This window comes from Caretta caretta, chromosome 1 (assembly GCF_965140235.1).
Source record: "Caretta caretta isolate rCarCar2 chromosome 1, rCarCar1.hap1, whole genome shotgun sequence".
Taxonomy (NCBI): Eukaryota; Metazoa; Chordata; order Testudines; family Cheloniidae; genus Caretta; species Caretta caretta.
The window spans coordinates 6079837-6099086 of NC_134206.1; the positions used below are offsets into that span (position 1 = coordinate 6079837).

Below are 19250 nucleotides of genomic sequence, written 5' to 3' on the forward strand. Positions count from 1 at the left end.
AGGTGTCGAAATTTCATGTTGGAGTTTGTGAAACAGGGATTATCACCAAACATCTAGGTGACTGAATTGCTTGCAGTACTAAGTCCTTCTACTGCACTCAGCCCTGCACGAGCTAGATTGGCTAATATCTCATTTTTACCATTGGTTTGTGAACACCTTGGACAACTGGAGTAGCAGTGGAGAGTTTTGTCGATGGTTCACTGGCCTCATACTCAGGACAACCAAGTTGAGCAGTTTTGGGTTGAAGTTCTCAAACACATGTTTTTTTTCTGGTTCATCTGAGAAAACAGTCTTTCAACTGCAGTGTTGCTAAAAGGTAGGGACAGCAACTAAAGAGCAAACAAGCAAAGTTCAATAAAGTCTTTGTCCCCAGTGGCACCCATGTGTTTTTCAGCTTCAATATAAAACTGCTCAGCACGGTTGTCCTCAATATGAGGCCAGTGAACCATAGGCAAACACAAAGCCATCATTTCTTTTCAAGACAAAATTTGAACTTTGACTCCCAACACTGAATGCCATTAGAAATAAATACCATAATAATTTTATTGTTGTTTTTGTACTACATACATTGTGGGCTCCTTTTGTTAATTAAAAAAAAAAACCTTTGCTGAAAGAAGTGCATTGGGCTATTATCAGGTTAGTTTTTAAGTGATATTGGGCTATGAATGTAGTAGAAATCTGTCATCCCCAGACCAGAGGGTCCAGAAAAACAGCCCAGAAGGCAGAGCTGGGACTGAGGCAGAGCAGATGAAGAAGGCAGAGGTGGGGAGCAGTAGCAGACCAGAGCCAGGATTTGGGGCAGCGTGGGAGCCAGGGCAAAAGTATAGCAGGGAGCTGCAGGGCCAGAGCTAGGATAGTGGATGCTAGCCACAACACAAGTAACAGGGGAGCTGAGAACAAAGAGCATCTGGGAAGAGCAAGGTAAGGAGCTTATATGCAGAGGGACCATCACAGGGAGAGGTTGCTTGACAGGAGGGCTTTGAAGGCTGAACTCAGAAGGGCATGAATCTGATGGAAGGGCAGATGCTGGGGAGAAGGTTCCTGCCACCTAGAGCCCGAGGGCGTGTGGCCATTGCCAGAGCAGGTATCTTACCTGCGGTATCACTTCAGAGCAGGCTGGAGACTTTTGCTGGAGCACCAGATGGTGTGGTGGGGGGTGCAGAGAAGGGACCATGACTCTCCCACTTTTGAGAGTGGATGGGCTTGGTAAATATGCTTTTTGCCACATGTCTGAACCTCTGCCCTTCTTCTTCACTCTGAGGTTATGCCCCTGGCCAGGCCAGAAGGTGGAGCCCAGGCCAGGTGAAAGCAGCCCAGGACCCTGGGCAGCTGTGGGGATGGGGGAGGACAAGAGAAGCCCCATGCCCATAGCCTTGCCCCCTGCCCCCCCCGCCTCGGGCAGATGGAGGGTCCACAGCTCCCCAAAGCTGCCAACCCCAGGCAGCTCTTACCACTCTTCCGCCACTGAGGTCCTACGTCCAGGCCAGGTCGGAAGCCAGAGGCAGGTCAGTGTAAGAGCCATGCGGACATCTCTGGGGAACCGGACACCTTCCATCATCTCTGAACAGGGCTTTCCAGGGGCAGGGACATGTGTTGGAGGCTGCTTTTGGCCCCCATCCCCACCCCCAGAGGCCCAGGCCCTCCAACACAGATCTGGTTTCCAACTTGGCCGATGAGGGGTATTGAGGGGAAAAGGAGGGCTAGGGACAGGAACACGGAGGGGACAGGGCCTTGTGGCCCTCCAACTTTTAGTAATACTCTATCGCCACTGGGGATTGGGATGTGTGAGGATCAGACTGTGAACTTTTCTTATGTCCCAGAGACACCTATCTGTGGTGTCTCCCTGCCCATAGGTGAATTGACCCTCAGAGGGAAGCCAGAGGAAAGGGTGAATAGGAAGACTGCCAGAGAAAAAGAGAGGGCAAGAGCCAACAGATGAACTGTGCACGATCTGAGGGGGGAGACCTGTTGTAAAGGGACGAGACCTGGCTGTGCTACTACCATGTAAGGTGGGAAAGGACTATCTGGAGCCCAGGAGCACTGGAGGCCCCACAGCCCAGGGAGGGGGGAGCAGCTACAGCAAGTGGCAGCCATGACAGGGACTACCAGAGATGGGAGCATAGATTCATAGAAGTTTGGAGTTGGAAGACACCTCAGTCCAGTCCAAACACCTGCTCAAAGCAGGACCAACTCCAACTAAATCATCCTAGCCAGGACTTTGTCAGGTTAGGCCTTAAATACCTCTAAGGATGGAAACCAGCTCCCTAGGTAATGCATTCCAGTGCTTTACCACCCTCCTAGAGAAATAGTGTTTCCTAATATCTAACCTAGACCTCCCCCACCGCAATTTGAGACCATTGCTCCTTGTTCTGTTATCTGCTACCACTGAGAACAGCTGAGCTCCATCCTCTTTGGAGCCCCCCTTCAGGTAGTTGATGGCTGCTATCAAATCCCCCCTCACTCTTCTCTTCTGCAGACTAAATAAGCACTGTCCCCTCAGCCTCTCCTCGTAAGTCATGTGCCCCAGCCCCCTAATCATTTTTGTTGCCCTCTGCTGGACTCTCTCCTATTTGTCCACATCCCTTGTGGAGTGGGGGCCCCAAAACTGGGCACAATACTCCAGGTATGGCCTCACTAGTGCCGAGTAGAGGGGATTAATCACTTCCCTTGATCTGTTGGCAATGCTGCTACTGATACAACCCAGTACATCATTAGCCTTCTCAGCAATGATGGCACACTCTTGACTAATATCCAGCTTTGCGTCCACTGTATTCCCCGGGCCCTTTTCTGCAGAACAGCCGTTTAACGTGTCGGTCCCCAGCCTGTAGCAGTTCATGGGATTCTTCCATCCTAATTGCAGAACTCTGCACTTGTGCTCATTGAACCTCATCAAATTTCTTTTGGCCCAATCCTTTAATTTATCTAGGTCACTCTGGACCCTATCACAGCCCTCCAGCGTATCTACCTTTCCTCTCAGCTTAGTGTCATCTGCAGACTTGCTGAGGGTGCAATCCATCCCATCATCCAGATCATTAATGAAGATGTTGAACAAAAATGGCCCCAGGAATGACTTCTGGGCACTATGCTGACACTGGCTGCCAATTAGACATTGATCCATGAATCACTACCTGTTGACCCCGATGATCTAGACAGCTTTCTATCCACTCTATAGTCCATTCATCCAGCCAATACTTTAACTTGCTGGCAAGAATACTCTGGGAGACTATATCAAAAGTGTTACTAAATTCAAAGATATATCACGTCCACTGCTTTCCCCATATCCACAGAGCCCTTTATCTCATCATAGAAGGCAATCATGTTGGTCAAGCATGACTTGCCTTTGGTGAATCCACATTGACTGTTCTTGATCACCTTCCTCTCCTCCAAGTGTTTCAAAATGGTTTCCTTGAGGACCTGCTCCATGTATTCCACAGTATTTTTGCTAGCAAGTTGCCCAAGTTACAACTCACTTCTACTTCCCCTACCAATTCTTCCTGTTTGTAAGCAGCATGTCAAGAGGTGCTTGACTTACTTAGTTGGTTTCTCCAGCACTTGTACCAGGAAATTGTCCAGAACACTCTCCAAAACTTCCTGGATTGTCTGTATTGCTCTTCCAGCAGATGTCAGCGTGATTGAAGTCCCTCATGAGAAACAGGGTCTGTGATTTGGAAACTTCTGCTAGTTGTCCAAAGAAAACTTCCTCTAACTCCTCCTCCTGGTCTGGTGACCTATAGCAGATGCCCAGCACGACATCACCCTTGTTACTCTTGCTTCTAAACTTAACCCAAAAACTCTCAACAGTCTTTTTCTCCAGTTTCATACTGGAGCTCTGAGCAATCATACCGCTCTCTTACATGCAGTGAAAGTTCTCCCCTCCCCACTGTCAGAAAGTGACTGGTTTCTCTGTTATGATTAAGATAGACTTAATTCTTCACTCCAGCCCACTGTCCATAGGGCCCTGTTGTGAGACGTTCCCTTCAGGACTCCACTCCCTGGTCTGTACAGAGCCGGTCATGCCTGGAAACAGACTCCTAAGAGGGAATAACTTTTGGTAAGAGGGTGGCCTTCTCAGCAGCTCAAACTTCCTGCTGGTTGATCCCCCCACAGCAGAGTCAATGCTGGGCCTTAAAAATCTTTAAAGATGGAGATTCCACCACCTTCCTGGGAGACAAAGGATTCCCACCTTTGTAAATCCTATTTAAGGGTCGGGAGGAAAGCAAACAGGGCTCCTCCCCTCCATGGCTGTCTGCCCAAGAAGAAAGACTGCAAGAGCCACCTGAAGGGAAGGCAAGGGGTCCAGTCTGAAAAGGAATATAACTGGAATTTTGAACCCCCAAAACTTTGCAACCTGCCTAAAATAACATTTAGGGTGAGAATTTATATGTTGTAACCTGTTTTTAAAGTATATTAAGCTCAGTTTGCCTGCTTTGTTTACTAAAAACACCTGTTATAGTTAATAAATTTATTACTGGTTTATAATATAACCCAGTTTATGTGATTTCTAATGGGGGGGGGGGGTTGAGAAGTCGTGCATATTCTCGTCCATATTGAGAGAAGAGGCAAATTTAATATTATTTTGGGTGTGTACCCCAAGGGAGGTGGACATCTGGGTGCTGTAGCAAGTACCATAAACTGAGACTTCCCAGAGCAGATCTCTGTCTCTCTGTGCAGCTGGGTGTAACCCTATCTGTGTGCTTGGCTGGAAGAGGCTAGTGAGCCTGGCCCAGCAAGACCAGGTAAGAAAGGGCCCAGGCTGACAGAATAGGCTGACTCAGTGTTATCTCAGCACACCAGGTGACATCCCAGCCGGTCCAACCCATGACAAATGCATACTAAGCTTAAGATCTTAAAAAGACTGGTGATCTTAATGAGACAGTGTGTGGTGTCATCTGCTGTGGTGTTGGGTGGTAACAAGGCCTGGAGAGTCTGAATCATCAGAAAAGCAGGGTGAACAAGGGGAAGCCCAGCTGAGTGGTTAGAGAGATACAGCAGTTCCCACGGCTCCCAGAGTGAACTCCGGGGTTGACAACCCATCACACTCATACTTCCAGAGTCCAAATTAGGCCCCCAGGCACCCATCACACAAGCATGGAGGTGGGACCGTAGCCCAAACAAATGATCCAGATGTAGCCGTTGTTTGATTCCTTTACCACTGTGTTCTCACCCCATCAGGGCACACCTACCTAAAATACCACCATAGTGCAATGGCCCCAGGGCAACAGAATAGGGAAACTCCAAAGCTATTCACTCCTAAAATGTGGGACACCATGTGAGATGAACTGCAGGTCATTTTGGCCCTGGGAGTGGTGAAGGAATCACAGAGTGGGTGGAGAAATCCCATGGTACTAGTTCTGATGCAGAACAACACCACCCGTTTCTGCATTGATTTCTGAAAGATCAACACAGTATTGAATTTGATGCTTACCCGATTCAGAGAGTAGCTGAAATATTAGCATAGTCTGAGCTGCCTGATATATATGCACTTTAGACCTCAAAAGAGGATACTGGCAAAGAGCTTTGATACCAAAATCCTGGGAGAAGAAAGCCTTTTTCATGCCCTTCAGCTTTCATCAATTCAGGATCACGTCATTTTTCCTCCACATTGTTGCAAGTGACTTTTCAGATCCCAATGGACTGGATATTTCAAGGGGATGTGTGATATGCAGCAGTACGCTGCTACAGTCAATTGAAAATGGCTTTTGATCCTGTCCGTTGTGGCAGCATTCCCACCCAGAGTGCAGATGGCAGCACACTACACAGAAAAAACGAACCTATTGTCAATTGCTAGGTTGAACAGTCTGCAAGACTCAGTTTGCCCTGACAATCTGAGCCCCTTTTATCAGAGAATATTTTCTTCGGTCCCAGGGGAGGCTCTCAAACCGAAGTTCTCCAGGGTCTATTTTCTGCTTTTCCCGCTGCTCACAGAACCGAGGGAATTGTCTGGGAGTCCTGGCCAACTGGAGAGTCCACAGGGACTGCACAGGGGAATCATAAAAGACGCTGTCCAGCTCGCTGAGTGTCAGACATGAGATTCATACACTGATTCTCAGGGCTCAATCTTCCTGTCATAGTAAGGATATTTCCTCTCTCTGCTGAGTGGGATTTCGGTGAGTAACCTGTTTCTGCATTAAAATTAATGCTGAGGACTCAGGAAGGGCTCCAGGGTTCAAGTCAAGAACCGTCTGGGCAGGAATTCACCAGCAAGAAGACTTGAACTGTTTAGTGTCAGAAACATCAAGGGATTTACCAGGTAAAATTGAAACTATAAATGTATTGGAAAGAGTTTAGACAAATCTTTGCTTTTAAGATCAGTTCCTTGTCTCTCATTGTGTCCTTCTATCTGTCTCAGTAGCTTCCTTTTTGGGGCTGTGTGATTTTTCCTCTGGCTTGCTCAAGTTTTCCAATTCAGCAACTTCACTGGCCTCTTAAGAAATGAAGCCAAAGCCTCTGTGGCAGGTATCAGTTACCAGAGGGTTCACAACAAGAATGGGTCACACACTGGCCAGATTCTGCTCTCACATTCCGCCTACAGTGGGTCACTCCAATTGACACTGGCCTCCCTGAGATCAAAATCTAGGCCCCGTGTTTGGGAATCCTCCTCTTTCATGCCTGGTCCCAGAACCGCCACACAAATGGAGTTTCCTTCAGATACTTTCTGAGCACAACAAAATAATGCTCACACACGAGTGGCAAATACCAGGGCACCTGTGCTGGTTTTCTTGTTGCACCCATAGACACAGCATAAAGCTTTGCAGACTGCTACACAGGAACAACTCACAAGCGAAGAAGTTTACACAAGGAGAGTTGGAAACTCTGGGACATGTGAGGGCCTAGATAAATACAGCTGCCGTGTGCAGGAGCCACTGGCAGATGCCTGAAACAATGGACCACTGGGACCCACAGTTAAATCCAGGACACTCTGGCAGCCATTTCTAAGCCAGCTCTGTTAGCCATTCACAGTGATGCTTGTACATACATTCCTCACTGCAGAGATTTTATGGGTTCAGCTTATTCTTTTCCTCATCTAAAACATTCATCCATGCAGTGTGTCATGGGATCCTGCAGCTTCGTGAAACACCCACGTAGTGTAACATTTCCAAGGCTCCACAGTTACAGGAGAATTTCTCCCCATAGGGATCTATTCATCACTGTCAAGAATAGAAAAAAATGCCTTCAGTAAGCTCAGGCATGAGCGTGCAGGGAAAATGCCTCCAACTGCCTCCTGAGGACATGTTTGTAGATTCCAAGGCCAGAAGGGACCATTGTGATCACGTAGTCTGACCTCCTGCATAACACAGGCCAGAGACCTGCCCTGACTTAATTCACATTTGAACTGGAGAAGATCTTTTAGAGCAGTGGTTCTCAACAAGGGTACATGTCCTAGACAAATTAGAGGATTGGGCCAAAAGAAAATGATGAAGTTCAAGAAGGACAAGGGCAGAGTCCTACACTTAGGAAGGAAGAATCCCATGCACTGCTACAGACTAGGACCGAGCAGCTAGGCAGTAGTTCTGCAGAAAAGGACCTAGGGGTTACAGTGGACGAGAAGCAGGATATGAGTCAACAGTGTGCCCTTGTTGCCAAGAAGGTTAACGGCATTTTGGGCTGTATAAGTAGGAGCATTGCCAGCAGATACAGTCCAGTTTTGGGCCGCACACTACAAGAAGGATGTGGAAAAATTGGAAAGCATCCAGCGGAGGGCAACAAAAGTGACTAGGGGGCTGGAACACATGATTTATGAGGAGAGGCTGAGGGGACTGGGATTATTTAGTCTGCAGAAGAGAAGAATGAGGGGGGATTTGATAGCTGCTTTCAACTACCTGAAAGGGGGTTCCAAAGAGGATGGATCTAGATTGTTCTCAGTGGTAGCAGATGACAGGACAAGGAGTAATGGTCTCAAGTTCCAGCTGGGGAGGTTTAGGTTGGATATTAGGAAAAACTTTTTCACTAGGAGGGTGGTGAAGCACTGGAATACATTACCTAGGGAGGTGGTGGAATCTCCTTCCTTAGATATTTTTAAGGTCAGGCTTGACAAAGGCCTGGCTGGGATGCTTTTAGTTGGGGATTGGTCCTGCTTTGAGCAGGGGGTTGGACTAGATGACCTCCTGAGGTCCCTTCCAACCCTAATATTCTATGATTCTATTATTCTATGTACTGGGAGGGGTGCACAGAGGCCTTCCAGGCAGTTGGTATACTCCTCTAGATAGTTGCCTAATTTTACAACAGGCTACATGAAAAGTAGTAGCCAAGTCAGCACAAACTAATATTTCATACAGACTTGTTTATACTGCTCTATATACTATACACCGAAATATAAGTAAAATATTTGTATTCCAATTTATTTACTTTATAAGTACATGGTAAAAAATTAGAAAGTAAGCAATTTTGCAGTAAGAGAATGCTGTCTCACTTGGGTATTTTTATGTCTGATTTTGTAAACAAGTAGTTTTTAGGTGAGGTGAAACTTGGAGTACACAAAACAAATCAGACTCCTGAAAGGGATACAGTAGTCTGGAAATGCTGAGACCCATTGGTGGAGAGAAACATCCAATCTTGGTTTAAAAATTCTTCCCATGGTTAATTACTCTCACCATTTGAAAAGTGTATACCTTATCTCCAGTCAGAATGTGTCTAACTGAAACTTCCAGCCCTTGGATAGTGTTAGACCTACCTCTCCTAGACTGAAGAGCTCACATTAAATATTGGTTCCCCATGTAGGTACTTAGAGACTGTGACCAAGTCTCCCCTTAACACTCTAAGGCAGGTGTTTAATTCTTTCCGTATTCTTGTGGCTTGGCTATGAACCCTCCTTCTTGAACTGTGGACACCAAGAATGGATACAGGATTCCAGTACCAGGTGCATTGGCACCAGGTACAAAGGCAAAATAATTTCTCTGCTCCTACTTGAGATTCCCCCAGTTATCGCCCCAGGATCGCATTAGCTATTTTGTCCACACTGTTACACTGGGAGTCTCATGTTTAGCTAATTATCCCTTCACACCCCCAAATCTTGTTCAGAGTCATTGCACTTCCCATGATAGAGACCAGCATCATTATGTCTCAGGCAAAGCTGGGTGCCTGCAAGAAAGTGTCTCACCAAATGAAAGAGAGGAAGTAACAGAGGTGCGGGCCTGTGGCCCTAACTACAAAGACCTTTGCGCTCTTCATATCCATTCTTTTGAGCACAAAGTCATAGACCAGCAGGATAATGTCTGTTTCCATGGGGGAAACTTGGATCGTTTCCAACATAGGAATAGCATCATGGATCAGATCTACGGTCTAGTCATCTAGTCCACTGTCCTCTCTCCAACAGAGACAGCTTCTGGTGTTGCAGAAGAAGTTGTAAGAAACCCAGTAGTGGGTAGATGAGAGGATGACCTGACCATACTGAGGGTGTCCCCCTAATGCCTAACACCTAGAAATTGGCATGTGTCCAGAAAAACATGGGGGTATAGCCTTTCCAAAATATTTATTTAGTTGTAAATATTATAACTAGATAGTCTCCTATCCATGTAAATGTCCAACTCTTCCTGATCATTGCTTAGCTCATGGCCCCAACTATGTCTTGTGACAATGTTTTCCTCAATCTAATTAGGCATTGAGTGGAAAAAGCATTCTATTTATCTGTTTTGAATGTGCCACATTTCAGTTTAATTGAATGTCCTCTTGATCTTGTATTATCAGACAGGGAGAACACTTTCTCTATCTACTCTCCACCAGTCATCCCTCTGAAACCTCTCTACAAGTCAGTAATTTATAGACTTTTCTCATATCCCCTCTTATTCATCTCCTTTGTAAGGTTACAATCCCAGTCTCCTCAATCTCTCTCTATATGAGAGTTTCCCCAGGCACTTGATCATTCCTGTTGCCCTTCCGTTAACCCCTCTAGTTCTGCAATACCCTGTGTGAGAAGAGTGCCCAGTACTACATAGAGGAATCCAGAGGAGGGTGAAAAATCAACTGACTGATCTCAGGGCATTGTATTTTCTGTATGATTTCCCATCCCACTCCTCCTGGATCCCAATGTTTTCCTTAGTTTCTGCCATGCTTGCACTGTGAGCAGGACTTCACAAAGCTGTGTACAGTGATGCCCAGGTCCCTGTACTGAATTCATATAGACAAATTAGAACCTCAAAAGATGTTTGAGGAGTACACATGTTTCCCTCCAATGGCATAAATGTTGCAGTTATTGACATCCAAGTGTATATGCCATCATGCTGCCCATTCACCTAGCTTCATTAGTTCTCTCTGAGGACTTCTCTGGACTTGACTATAACCTATCTGTAAATGCTCCCACCTCACTGCGCACACCCCTTTCTAGATTGTTCATACCTATAACATATTGAAGTACTAATTCTTATAAACTGTGTAAACCCCCGCCCCTTGTTGTGCTTCTCTCCCTTCACAGACAACTTGAGCATTTCTGAGCCCGATAGACGCATCAACCACCTCATGGCAGCTTTCAACCTCACACCCTCTGACCCTTCACCATTTATTCTAATGGGCATCCCAGGCCTGGAAGCTGCCCATATCTGGATTTCCATCCCTTTCTCTATGTTCTACATTATCAGCCTGTTTGGAAATTCCATGGTTCTGTTTGTTGTAGGCAAAGAGCAGAACCTGCACAAGCCAATGTACCTGCTGCTCTGCATGCTGGCACTCACAGATATCGGCATGTCTACCTCTGTCATTCCAAAGGCACTTTGTATATTTTGGTTCAATTTGAAAGGCATTACTCTGAATGGCTGCCTCACCCAGATGTTCTTCATTCATGCAGTTTCTGGTATGCAGTCAGCCGTCCTTGTGACAATGGCCTTCGATCGTTACATTGCCATATGTAACCCTCTGAGATATGCCACCATCCTCACCAATGCACGAATAGCCAAGCTAGGTCTTGTGGGTTTGATAAGAGCTGTTCTCTTCATTCTGCCCCTGCCCCTGCTCCTGAGCAGGCTGCCATTCTGTGCCAACCACATTATTCCCCACACATACTGTGAGCACATAGCTGTGGCAAAGATGTTGTGTGGGGACATTACAGTCAACAGGACATATGGTTTGGTGACAGCACTTGTAGTCATCTGGTTAGACCTGATTCTCATTGCACTGTCCTACGGTCTGATCATCAGGGCTGTCCTCAGAATCTCCTCCAAGAAAGACCACCAGAAAGCCCTCAACACCTGCACCGCCCACATCTGTGTGATTCTGATGTCTTATACTCCGACCCTCTTTTCTTACCTGACACAGCGGTTTGGTCAAGGAATTGCTTCCTATGTACATGTCACCTTCGCTAACTTCTATCTCCTTGTCCCCCCCATGCTCAACCCTATCATTTATGGTGTGAAATCCAAAGAGCTTCGTGACAAAGTGGGTAAATACACCTGCAGAAGGTGATCACTGGGGGCCACTGACTTCAAAGTTGTGTGACAAGACGGGGAAAGGATAATTCCTCATTAATCAAGGGTGCTCCTAGTTTGGCTGAGCTCAGCATTATGGAAGTTCAGAGTCTCACACCTAAATCACCATTAAGTTTCCTCTCTCTGACCATCACCTGGCCTCTTACAAATGTCACTCATCAGCTCCCAACCCCACACAACCTGTCACTCAGCCTTACTGTGACTACCAGACCACCAGAAGATACTCCACATTTCTGACAGAAGGTGGTGTTAGGTGAGGAAAGTTAAATATGAAACAGTTATGTCAACCTAACCAAAGTCAGGCTAAGAGAGGCTGCTGGGAAAGCCTCTGACAGCAGAATGAAGGGCTATTTGTTGAAGTTACAGGGAGTGAGAGAAAAAAGGGAGGCTTGCATTCCTGCATGTTTTTACCAGATGTTCTGGCTGGGAACCATCCTTGAGATACAGAGGCGTTGTTTTCCACTCCCTGTTCCTGTGTTATGTCTGTTTTAACTCCTCATCTCCTGGTTGACACCCATACCGTTAGTGCGGCATTGTGATTTGCTGAAAGTTATATACAATAGGGGATAGAAATATATGCATAATGGAGTAAGAGGATTTTACCTAATATAGAGAAGGGGTGGGCTGCTTTATGAATAAATTTGTGACGCGACGGAACTGTTTATAAAAACCTATTCATTTTACTTAAGAGGCTGCTGGTTCTCTTTGGAGACGGGCTGCTCTCTATTGTTGTGTGCACTCTTCAATAAAGAGCTTTGTGTTCGGACCTTGCTGGTGTTGCCTGTCTCTGTCTCTGGTCAGACAACGAACCGTGCCATCTGGGGTTCGAGTCCTCCACAGTGGGTTTCCATTAGTTCCTATGTGAACAGGGGTCTTAATCAGTTCGACAAACTGAAGCTACACTTTTACATAGCCAAAGAAAGAAACTACAGTGCTGAACAGTTATCCTGTGACCAAAATTTACCTGATATTTCTGCTTTCAGTTCTGCTGTAATCCTGGAGAATAAACCAAACATTTCAGTTGGAAAGTATGAATGTATTAAAGTTGCTGCAGGAATTGTGGCTAGAGCTTGTTGCTGAGAGTTGTGAAAACATGTGTTTTTGACAACTGGACTGATGTATTAAACTATGATATCACCTTTGAGTCACATTACTTAACAATTTCCACAGTCTATTTTAGATTTGCTTTCACCTGGACCTTTCAAAACACACACTAACCAGTGTCAAAGACATCAAGAGCAGGTGTAGAAATTTCATGTTGGAGTTTGTGAAACAGGTGAAACAGGGATTAACAGCAAACGTCAGGGTGATTGAATCACTTGAAGCACAAGGTCCTTCTACTACACTGAGGACCTGCACGAGCTTGATTGGCTAATATCTCATTTTTGCCATTGGTTTGTGAACACGTTGGACAATTGGAGTAGCAATGGAGAGTTTTGCCGACGGTTCACTGGCCTCATACTCAGGACAACCAATCTGAGCCATGTGGGCAGTTATGGGGAGATGCGGACATCTGCTTAGGGGGTGGAAACATGATGTCAAACACATGGATGCTGCTGGGGACAAAGACTTTATTGAACTTGGCTCGTTTGCTATTTTGTTGCTGTTCCTACCTTTTTGCAACCCTGCAGTTCAAAGACTGTTTCTCAGATGAACTTAATATAAACAAAACTGCACAATAAGACGCAAGAGGAACTTTTAGAAAACATTCTTCATGTTAGGGCATATATGTGACAACACAACTTCTCTTGTGAACAGTTTGCACCAACAAAAGAAATGATTGCACTGATCTCTACCGATGTATGACCAGAAGTATTCTACTTCCAACGAAGACGAAATATTGCATATCAGAGACTAACAGTAACATACTAATTCAACACAAAATATGGAGATTGACTACCATCATTGAATGCCATTAGAAATAAATACCATATTAATTTTACTATAGTTTTTGTACTACATACATTTTGGTTTCCTTTTGGATTATTTTATCACTGTCATTCTGTGTTTCTGTTTGAAACACTTACCATTCCTCAATCAGAATACAAGTACCAGTAGCGGGGGTTGAATTTGATTGTCATCTCATCTCTTTGTTCCTATGGTGGGCAAACTCCTGTTGTGCCTTGTAGCTTTTTTTTTTTTTAATAAGTATCTAATTTGTACTAGGTGTCTATCGAAAATTTTCATTTATTTCTTGATGTATACATCAGTGTGTTAATAAAAAAAAACAAACTTTGTTTAAAGAAGGATTGGGCTACTTTTACATCATTTATAAGTGATATTGGGCTATGAATGTAGTAGAAATCTGTCATCCACAGACCAGAGGGTCCAGAAAAACAGCCCAGAAGGCAGAGCTGGGACTAAGGCAGAGCAGCAGCACTGAGGAAGAAGGCAGAGGTGGGGAGCAGGAGCAGACCAGAGCAAGGAGTTGGGAGCAGTGCAGGAGCCAGGGTAAATCTATAGCAGGGAGTTGCGGGGCCAGAGCCAGGATAGTGGATGCCGATCCTTGCACAAGTAACACGGCAGCTGAAAACAAAGAGCAGCTGGGAAGAGCAAGGTGAGGAGGTCATATGCAGATTGCCCAGTGCAGGGAGATGTTGCTCAACAGAAGGCTTTGAAGGCTGGACTCAGAAGGGCATGAGTCTGATGGGAGGGCACATGCTGGGGAGAAGGTCCCTGCCACCTAGAGCCTGAGGGCATGTGCGACTGCCAGAGCAGGTATCTTACTCACGGTTTCACCACAGCACAGGATGGACACTTTTGCAGAAGCACCAGATTGGGGAGGGAGGTGGAGATGGGACCAAGGTCCCCTCATATTTGAAAGTGAAGGGGCCTGGGAAATCCAACATTCTTCACAGTCCCAGACCCCTGCCCCTCCTCTTCACTCCAAGGTTATGCCTCCAGCCAGGCCACAAGCTGGACCCAGGCTGGGTAAGAGCAGCCCAAGAGCATGGGCAGTTGTGGGGATCTGCAGAGCTTCCACTTATCCAGGGGTGGGGGGACCCCGGAGCACCCTCTGGGCCGTATCCTTGCCCCCTGGTTCCCCCGCCTAGGGCAGATGAAGGGTCCGCAGATACCCACAGATGCCCAGGCAGCTCTTAACATGGCCCGGATTTGGCTCTTCAGGTACTGAGGTACTGCCTCCAGGCCAGGCCAGAAGCTGGAAGCAGGTCAGAGTAAGAGCCATGTGGGCAGTTATGGGGAGATGCGGACATCTGCTTAGGGGGTGGAAACATGAGTTGGGGGCTGCTCTTGACCCACACCCACATTGCAAGAGGCCCAGGCTCTTCGACCTGGCTCTGACTTCCGACCTTGCCAATGAGCGGTATTGGGTGGAAAAGAAGGGGCAGGGGCCAGGACATGGAGGTCCCACTTTTAGCAATACTTCATCTCCCCTGAGCCTGGGACATGTGAGGAACAGACTGTGAACTTTTCTTATGTCCCAGAGACAGCTATCTATGGTGTCCCAATGCCCATGGGTGGGTTAATCCTGAGAGGGAAGCCAGAGGAAGGGCTGCATAGGAAGAATGCCAAGAAAACAAGAGAGGGCAAGTGCTGGGAGGTTAAGGGTAGACAGTCCAACTGTGCATTGTCTGAGGGGGGAGACCTACAGTAGAGGGATGATTCCTTGCTCTGCTGCCACCGTGGGAGGACTATGTGCAGCCCAGGAGGACTGGAAGCCCCTCATCTTAAGGAGGGAGGAGCAGCTACCGAAAGTGGCAGCCATGACAGGGAATATCCAGAGATGGGAGCAAAGATTCACAGAATCATAGAATATTAGGGGTGGAAGAGACCTCCTGAGGTCATTTAGACCAACACCATGTTCAAAGCAGGACCAACCACAATTAAATCATCTCAGCCAGGCCTTTGTCCAGCCTGGCCTTAAAGTCCTCTAAGGGGAGGATAGCTCAGTGGTTTGAGTATTGGCCTGCTAAACCCAGGGTTGTGAGTTCAATCCGTGATGGGGGCAATTTAGGGGTCTGGGGCAAAAATTGGGGATTGGTCCTGCACTGAGCAGAGGGTTGGACTAGGTGACCTCCTGAGGTCCCATCCAACCCTGATATTTTATGATTCTATGGAGATTCCACCACCTCCCTAGGTAACCCATTCCAGTGCTTCACCACCCTCCTAGAGAAATAGTGTTTCCTAATATCCAGCCTAGACCTCACCCTGATCCACTGCAATTCGAGACCATTGCATCTTGTTCTGTCATCTGCCAGCACTGAGAACATCCAAGCTCCATCCTCTTTGGAACGCCCCTTCAGGTAGTTGAAGGCTGCTATGAAATCCCCTCTCACACTTCTCTTCTGCAGACTAAACAATCTCAGTTCCCTCAGCCTCTCCTCGTAAGTCATATGCCCCAGCCCCTGATCATTTCCGTTGCCCTCCGCTGGACTCTCTCCAATTTGTCCACATCCCTTCTGTAGTGGGGGGGACCAAAACTGGAGGCAATACTCCAGAAGTGACCTCATCAGTCCCGAATAGAGGAGAATAATCCCTTCCCTTGATCTGCTGGCAATACTCCCACTAATGCAGCCCAATCAGCCACCAACCTTATGGGAAAGAAGGGCGCACTGATGACTCATATCCAGCTGCTCGTCCACTGTAATCCCCTGTAGAACAGCTGCTTAACAAGTCAGTCTCCAGCCTATATTTGTTCATGGGATTCTTCCATCATAATTGCAGGACTCTACACTTGTCCTTGTTGAATCTCATCAAATTTCTTTTGGCCCAATCCTCCAATTTGTCTAGGTCAGTCTGGACCCTATCCCTACCCTACAGCTTATCTACCTCTCCCCACAGCTTAGTGTCATCTGCAAGCTTGCTCAAGGTGCAAACCAAATCATTAATAAAGATCATCAACATAAATGTCCCCAGGAAAGACCCCTGGGGCACTGCGCTTGATACTCGCTGCCAACTAGACATAGACCCATTGATCAATACACGTTGAACCCGATGATATGGCCAGCTTTCTATCCACCTTATAGTCCATTCATAGAATCCAATCTTTTTTAACTTGCTGGCATGTGTACCATGGAAGCTGGTAACAAAAGCTTTGCTAAAGTCTAGTTATATCACGTAAATCATTTTCCACATATCCACAGTGCTAGTTATCTCAACACAGAAGTGAATCAGGTTGGTTGGGCATGACTTTACCTTGGTGAATCCATGCTGACTCTTCTTGATCACGTTCCTCTCCTCTAAGTGCTTCAAAATGGATTCCTTGAGGACCTGCTCCATTATTTTTTTCTTGGGACTGAGGTGAGGCTGACCGATCTGTAGTTACCGGGATTCTCCTTCTTCCCTTTTTTTAAAGATGAGCACTATATTTGCCTTTCTCCAATGGTCTGGAACCTCTCCTGATGGTTCTGAGTTTTAAAAGATAATGGCCAATAGCTCTGCAATCACATCATTCAACTGCCTCAGCACCCTTGGATTCATTGGATCCAGAATCATGGACTTGTGCATCTCAGGCTTTTCTAAATTGTCCTTAACCTGGTCTTTCAACACTAAGGGCTGTTCACCTCCTCCACACACTGTGCTGCTCAGTGCAGCAGTCTGGGAGCTGACCTTTTCTGTGAAGACGGAGGCAAAGAAACGTTGAGTACTTCAGCTTTTTCCACATCATCAGTCACTAGCTCGCCTCCCCCATTCAGTAAGGGTCCCACACTTTCTTCTTCTTGCTAACATACCTGTAGAAACCTTTTGTGTTACCCTTCACATCCATTGCTAGCTGCAACTCCAGTTGCGCTTTGGCCTGCCTGATTAAACCTTTGCATGCTCAAGCAATATTTTTAGACTCCTCCCTTGTCATCTGTCCAAGATTCCACTTCTTGTAAGCTTCCTTTTTGTGCTTAAGCTAACCAAATATTTCTATTTTAAGCCATGCTGGTTGCCTGCCATATTTGCCAATTTTTCTGCATATTGGGATGGTTTGTTCCTGAATCCTCAATAAGGCTTCCTTAAAATTCTTTGCATTGCTCCAGTCATATGAGTTACCCCACCAAGTCTCTGTTATTCCAATTCCTAGGGGAGCATGAGAAGTAACTGTGGGTTCTGCACTTGGAGGTGAAGGGACCTGGGTGAGCTGTGTTTGGTCTGATTGTGTCATTGAGGGGTGTGTGGCTAGGAGACCTGGGTCTCTCAGACCAGGTATCTGAAGTGAATGGGGTTAATCACTCCTCGCAAGAACAGATCTTGGATTTGCTGATCTTCTACCTGGACCTGGAAGCAGTCAACAGTGGAGACCTCCTCTTCCAGGTTTTACTGTCCCACCCCCATCGCCCTGCCCTAGAGACAGAGGGCCCGTCACCAGAGATCGGTCCTAGCTGGTGTCAGTCTAAGATCTTCTGGACAATTGGTATCAGGACTGGGAGCACAGCAATGCTTCTCTCACATCTGTGGCCCCATTGTAGAGTAAGATAACTGTGCCCTTGGACCACGGGCAGAGACCATAACGAGTGAGACAGTGCAGCCCTGCCATGCACAGAGTTCATAGACAATGGCTATGTTTCCTAGGTGGTTACCATTGTTTGCTGGTGGGAAAATGAGAAAAATTTGCCTAGAGATGGGTTTATTTTGAAGTTTGTACATGCGCAGTGGGTTGTTTGCCTCGGAGCATAGAGAGCAGGACAGAGGAGAGTTGGTTTGTTCCTCAGACAGTGAAGGACAGCAAACAAGGGACCCCTAGCCTTGTGATCCCGAGGGCCTTGGTAGCAAGAACAGAGTTAGCATTATGGCAAACCATATAGAGCATGTTTTTACTATTGTGTATGTGTGCTAAAGTATCTCTCAGTAAACAATAGGAAAGGAGTACTTGTGGCACCTTAGAGACTAACCAATTTATTTGAGCATGAGCTTTCGTGAGCTGTAGCTCACGAAAGCTCATGCTCAAATAAATTGGTTAGTCTCTAAGGTGCCACAAGTACTCCTTTTCTTTTTGCGAATACAGACTAACACGGCTGTTCCTCTGAAACCTGTCAGTAAACAATGTGTGTTTTATGGAGCGGGTCTCCTAGTCTCTTAACGAAAACCCCTTGGTGCAGAAACCCATCCTTACCAGCAGGGTAACACCAGGAGGTCATGAAACCTCATCAGACTTTCCCTGGCACTGGCCAAAACAGCCATCAATCGATCCAGGAAGATAACACTGCCCAAGGAGTTTCCCTCAAAAGATGTGAAGCCACCAAGCAGTCTGACATGTGACAAGGCCTGGAAATGTGGCTACTTAACAGTCTTCACAGCAGGTGTATTTAAAGACTTCAGAGATTTGTGTCTGAGAGAGCAACCCACACCCAGCATTCCACAGTCAAACGCAGAGGCACAAACCGTGGCACCAACGGCTGCTAAACAGGATCATGGCCACCGGGATGGGGTCAGTGTTCCCTATAAGCTGCATGCCTGCACAACAGTCCATCAAGGGCCACACCCTTGATTATTACAGCCACGTCCATCCTCAGCGACAGCGACTTGTGTTTACCTTGTTAGTTTCAGTCAAAGAAAGGGAGAGGGTGAAGAGAAAACCCTTTCACACCCGGTGTCTGCTGTTTGAAATTTGATGATTTAAGTAAGCCCTCGGGTAGCTCAGTTTGGGTGTGTGGTGACATTTGCTGTCCTGTTGGGTCATAACATGGCCTGGCGAGGCTGAATCACCAGCAAAGCAGTATGAAAAAGGGCCAGCTCAGCTGCGTGGTTAGAGAGGAATAGCAATTTCTAGGGCTCCCAGACTGAACTCTGGGGCTGATAACCCATCACACTCATACTTTCTGGAGCCCAAATTAGAGCCCCAGGCACCTGTAATGCAAGCATGGAGAAGGGACTGTATCCAGAACAAAA

At 46.6% G+C, this 19250-nt stretch overlaps 1 protein-coding gene across 1 annotated transcript; it reads left to right on the plus strand.

Annotated features, from left to right (window-relative positions):
• The first annotated feature begins 10452 nt into the window (after positions 1-10452).
• On the plus strand, positions 10453-11391 carry LOC125633057 (olfactory receptor 52P1-like). Its single transcript, XM_048842169.1, has one exon. It carries the CDS (start codon positions 10453-10455, stop codon positions 11389-11391), a length of 939 nt encoding a protein of 312 aa, XP_048698126.1.
• Positions 11392-19250: the final 7859 nt, after the last annotated feature.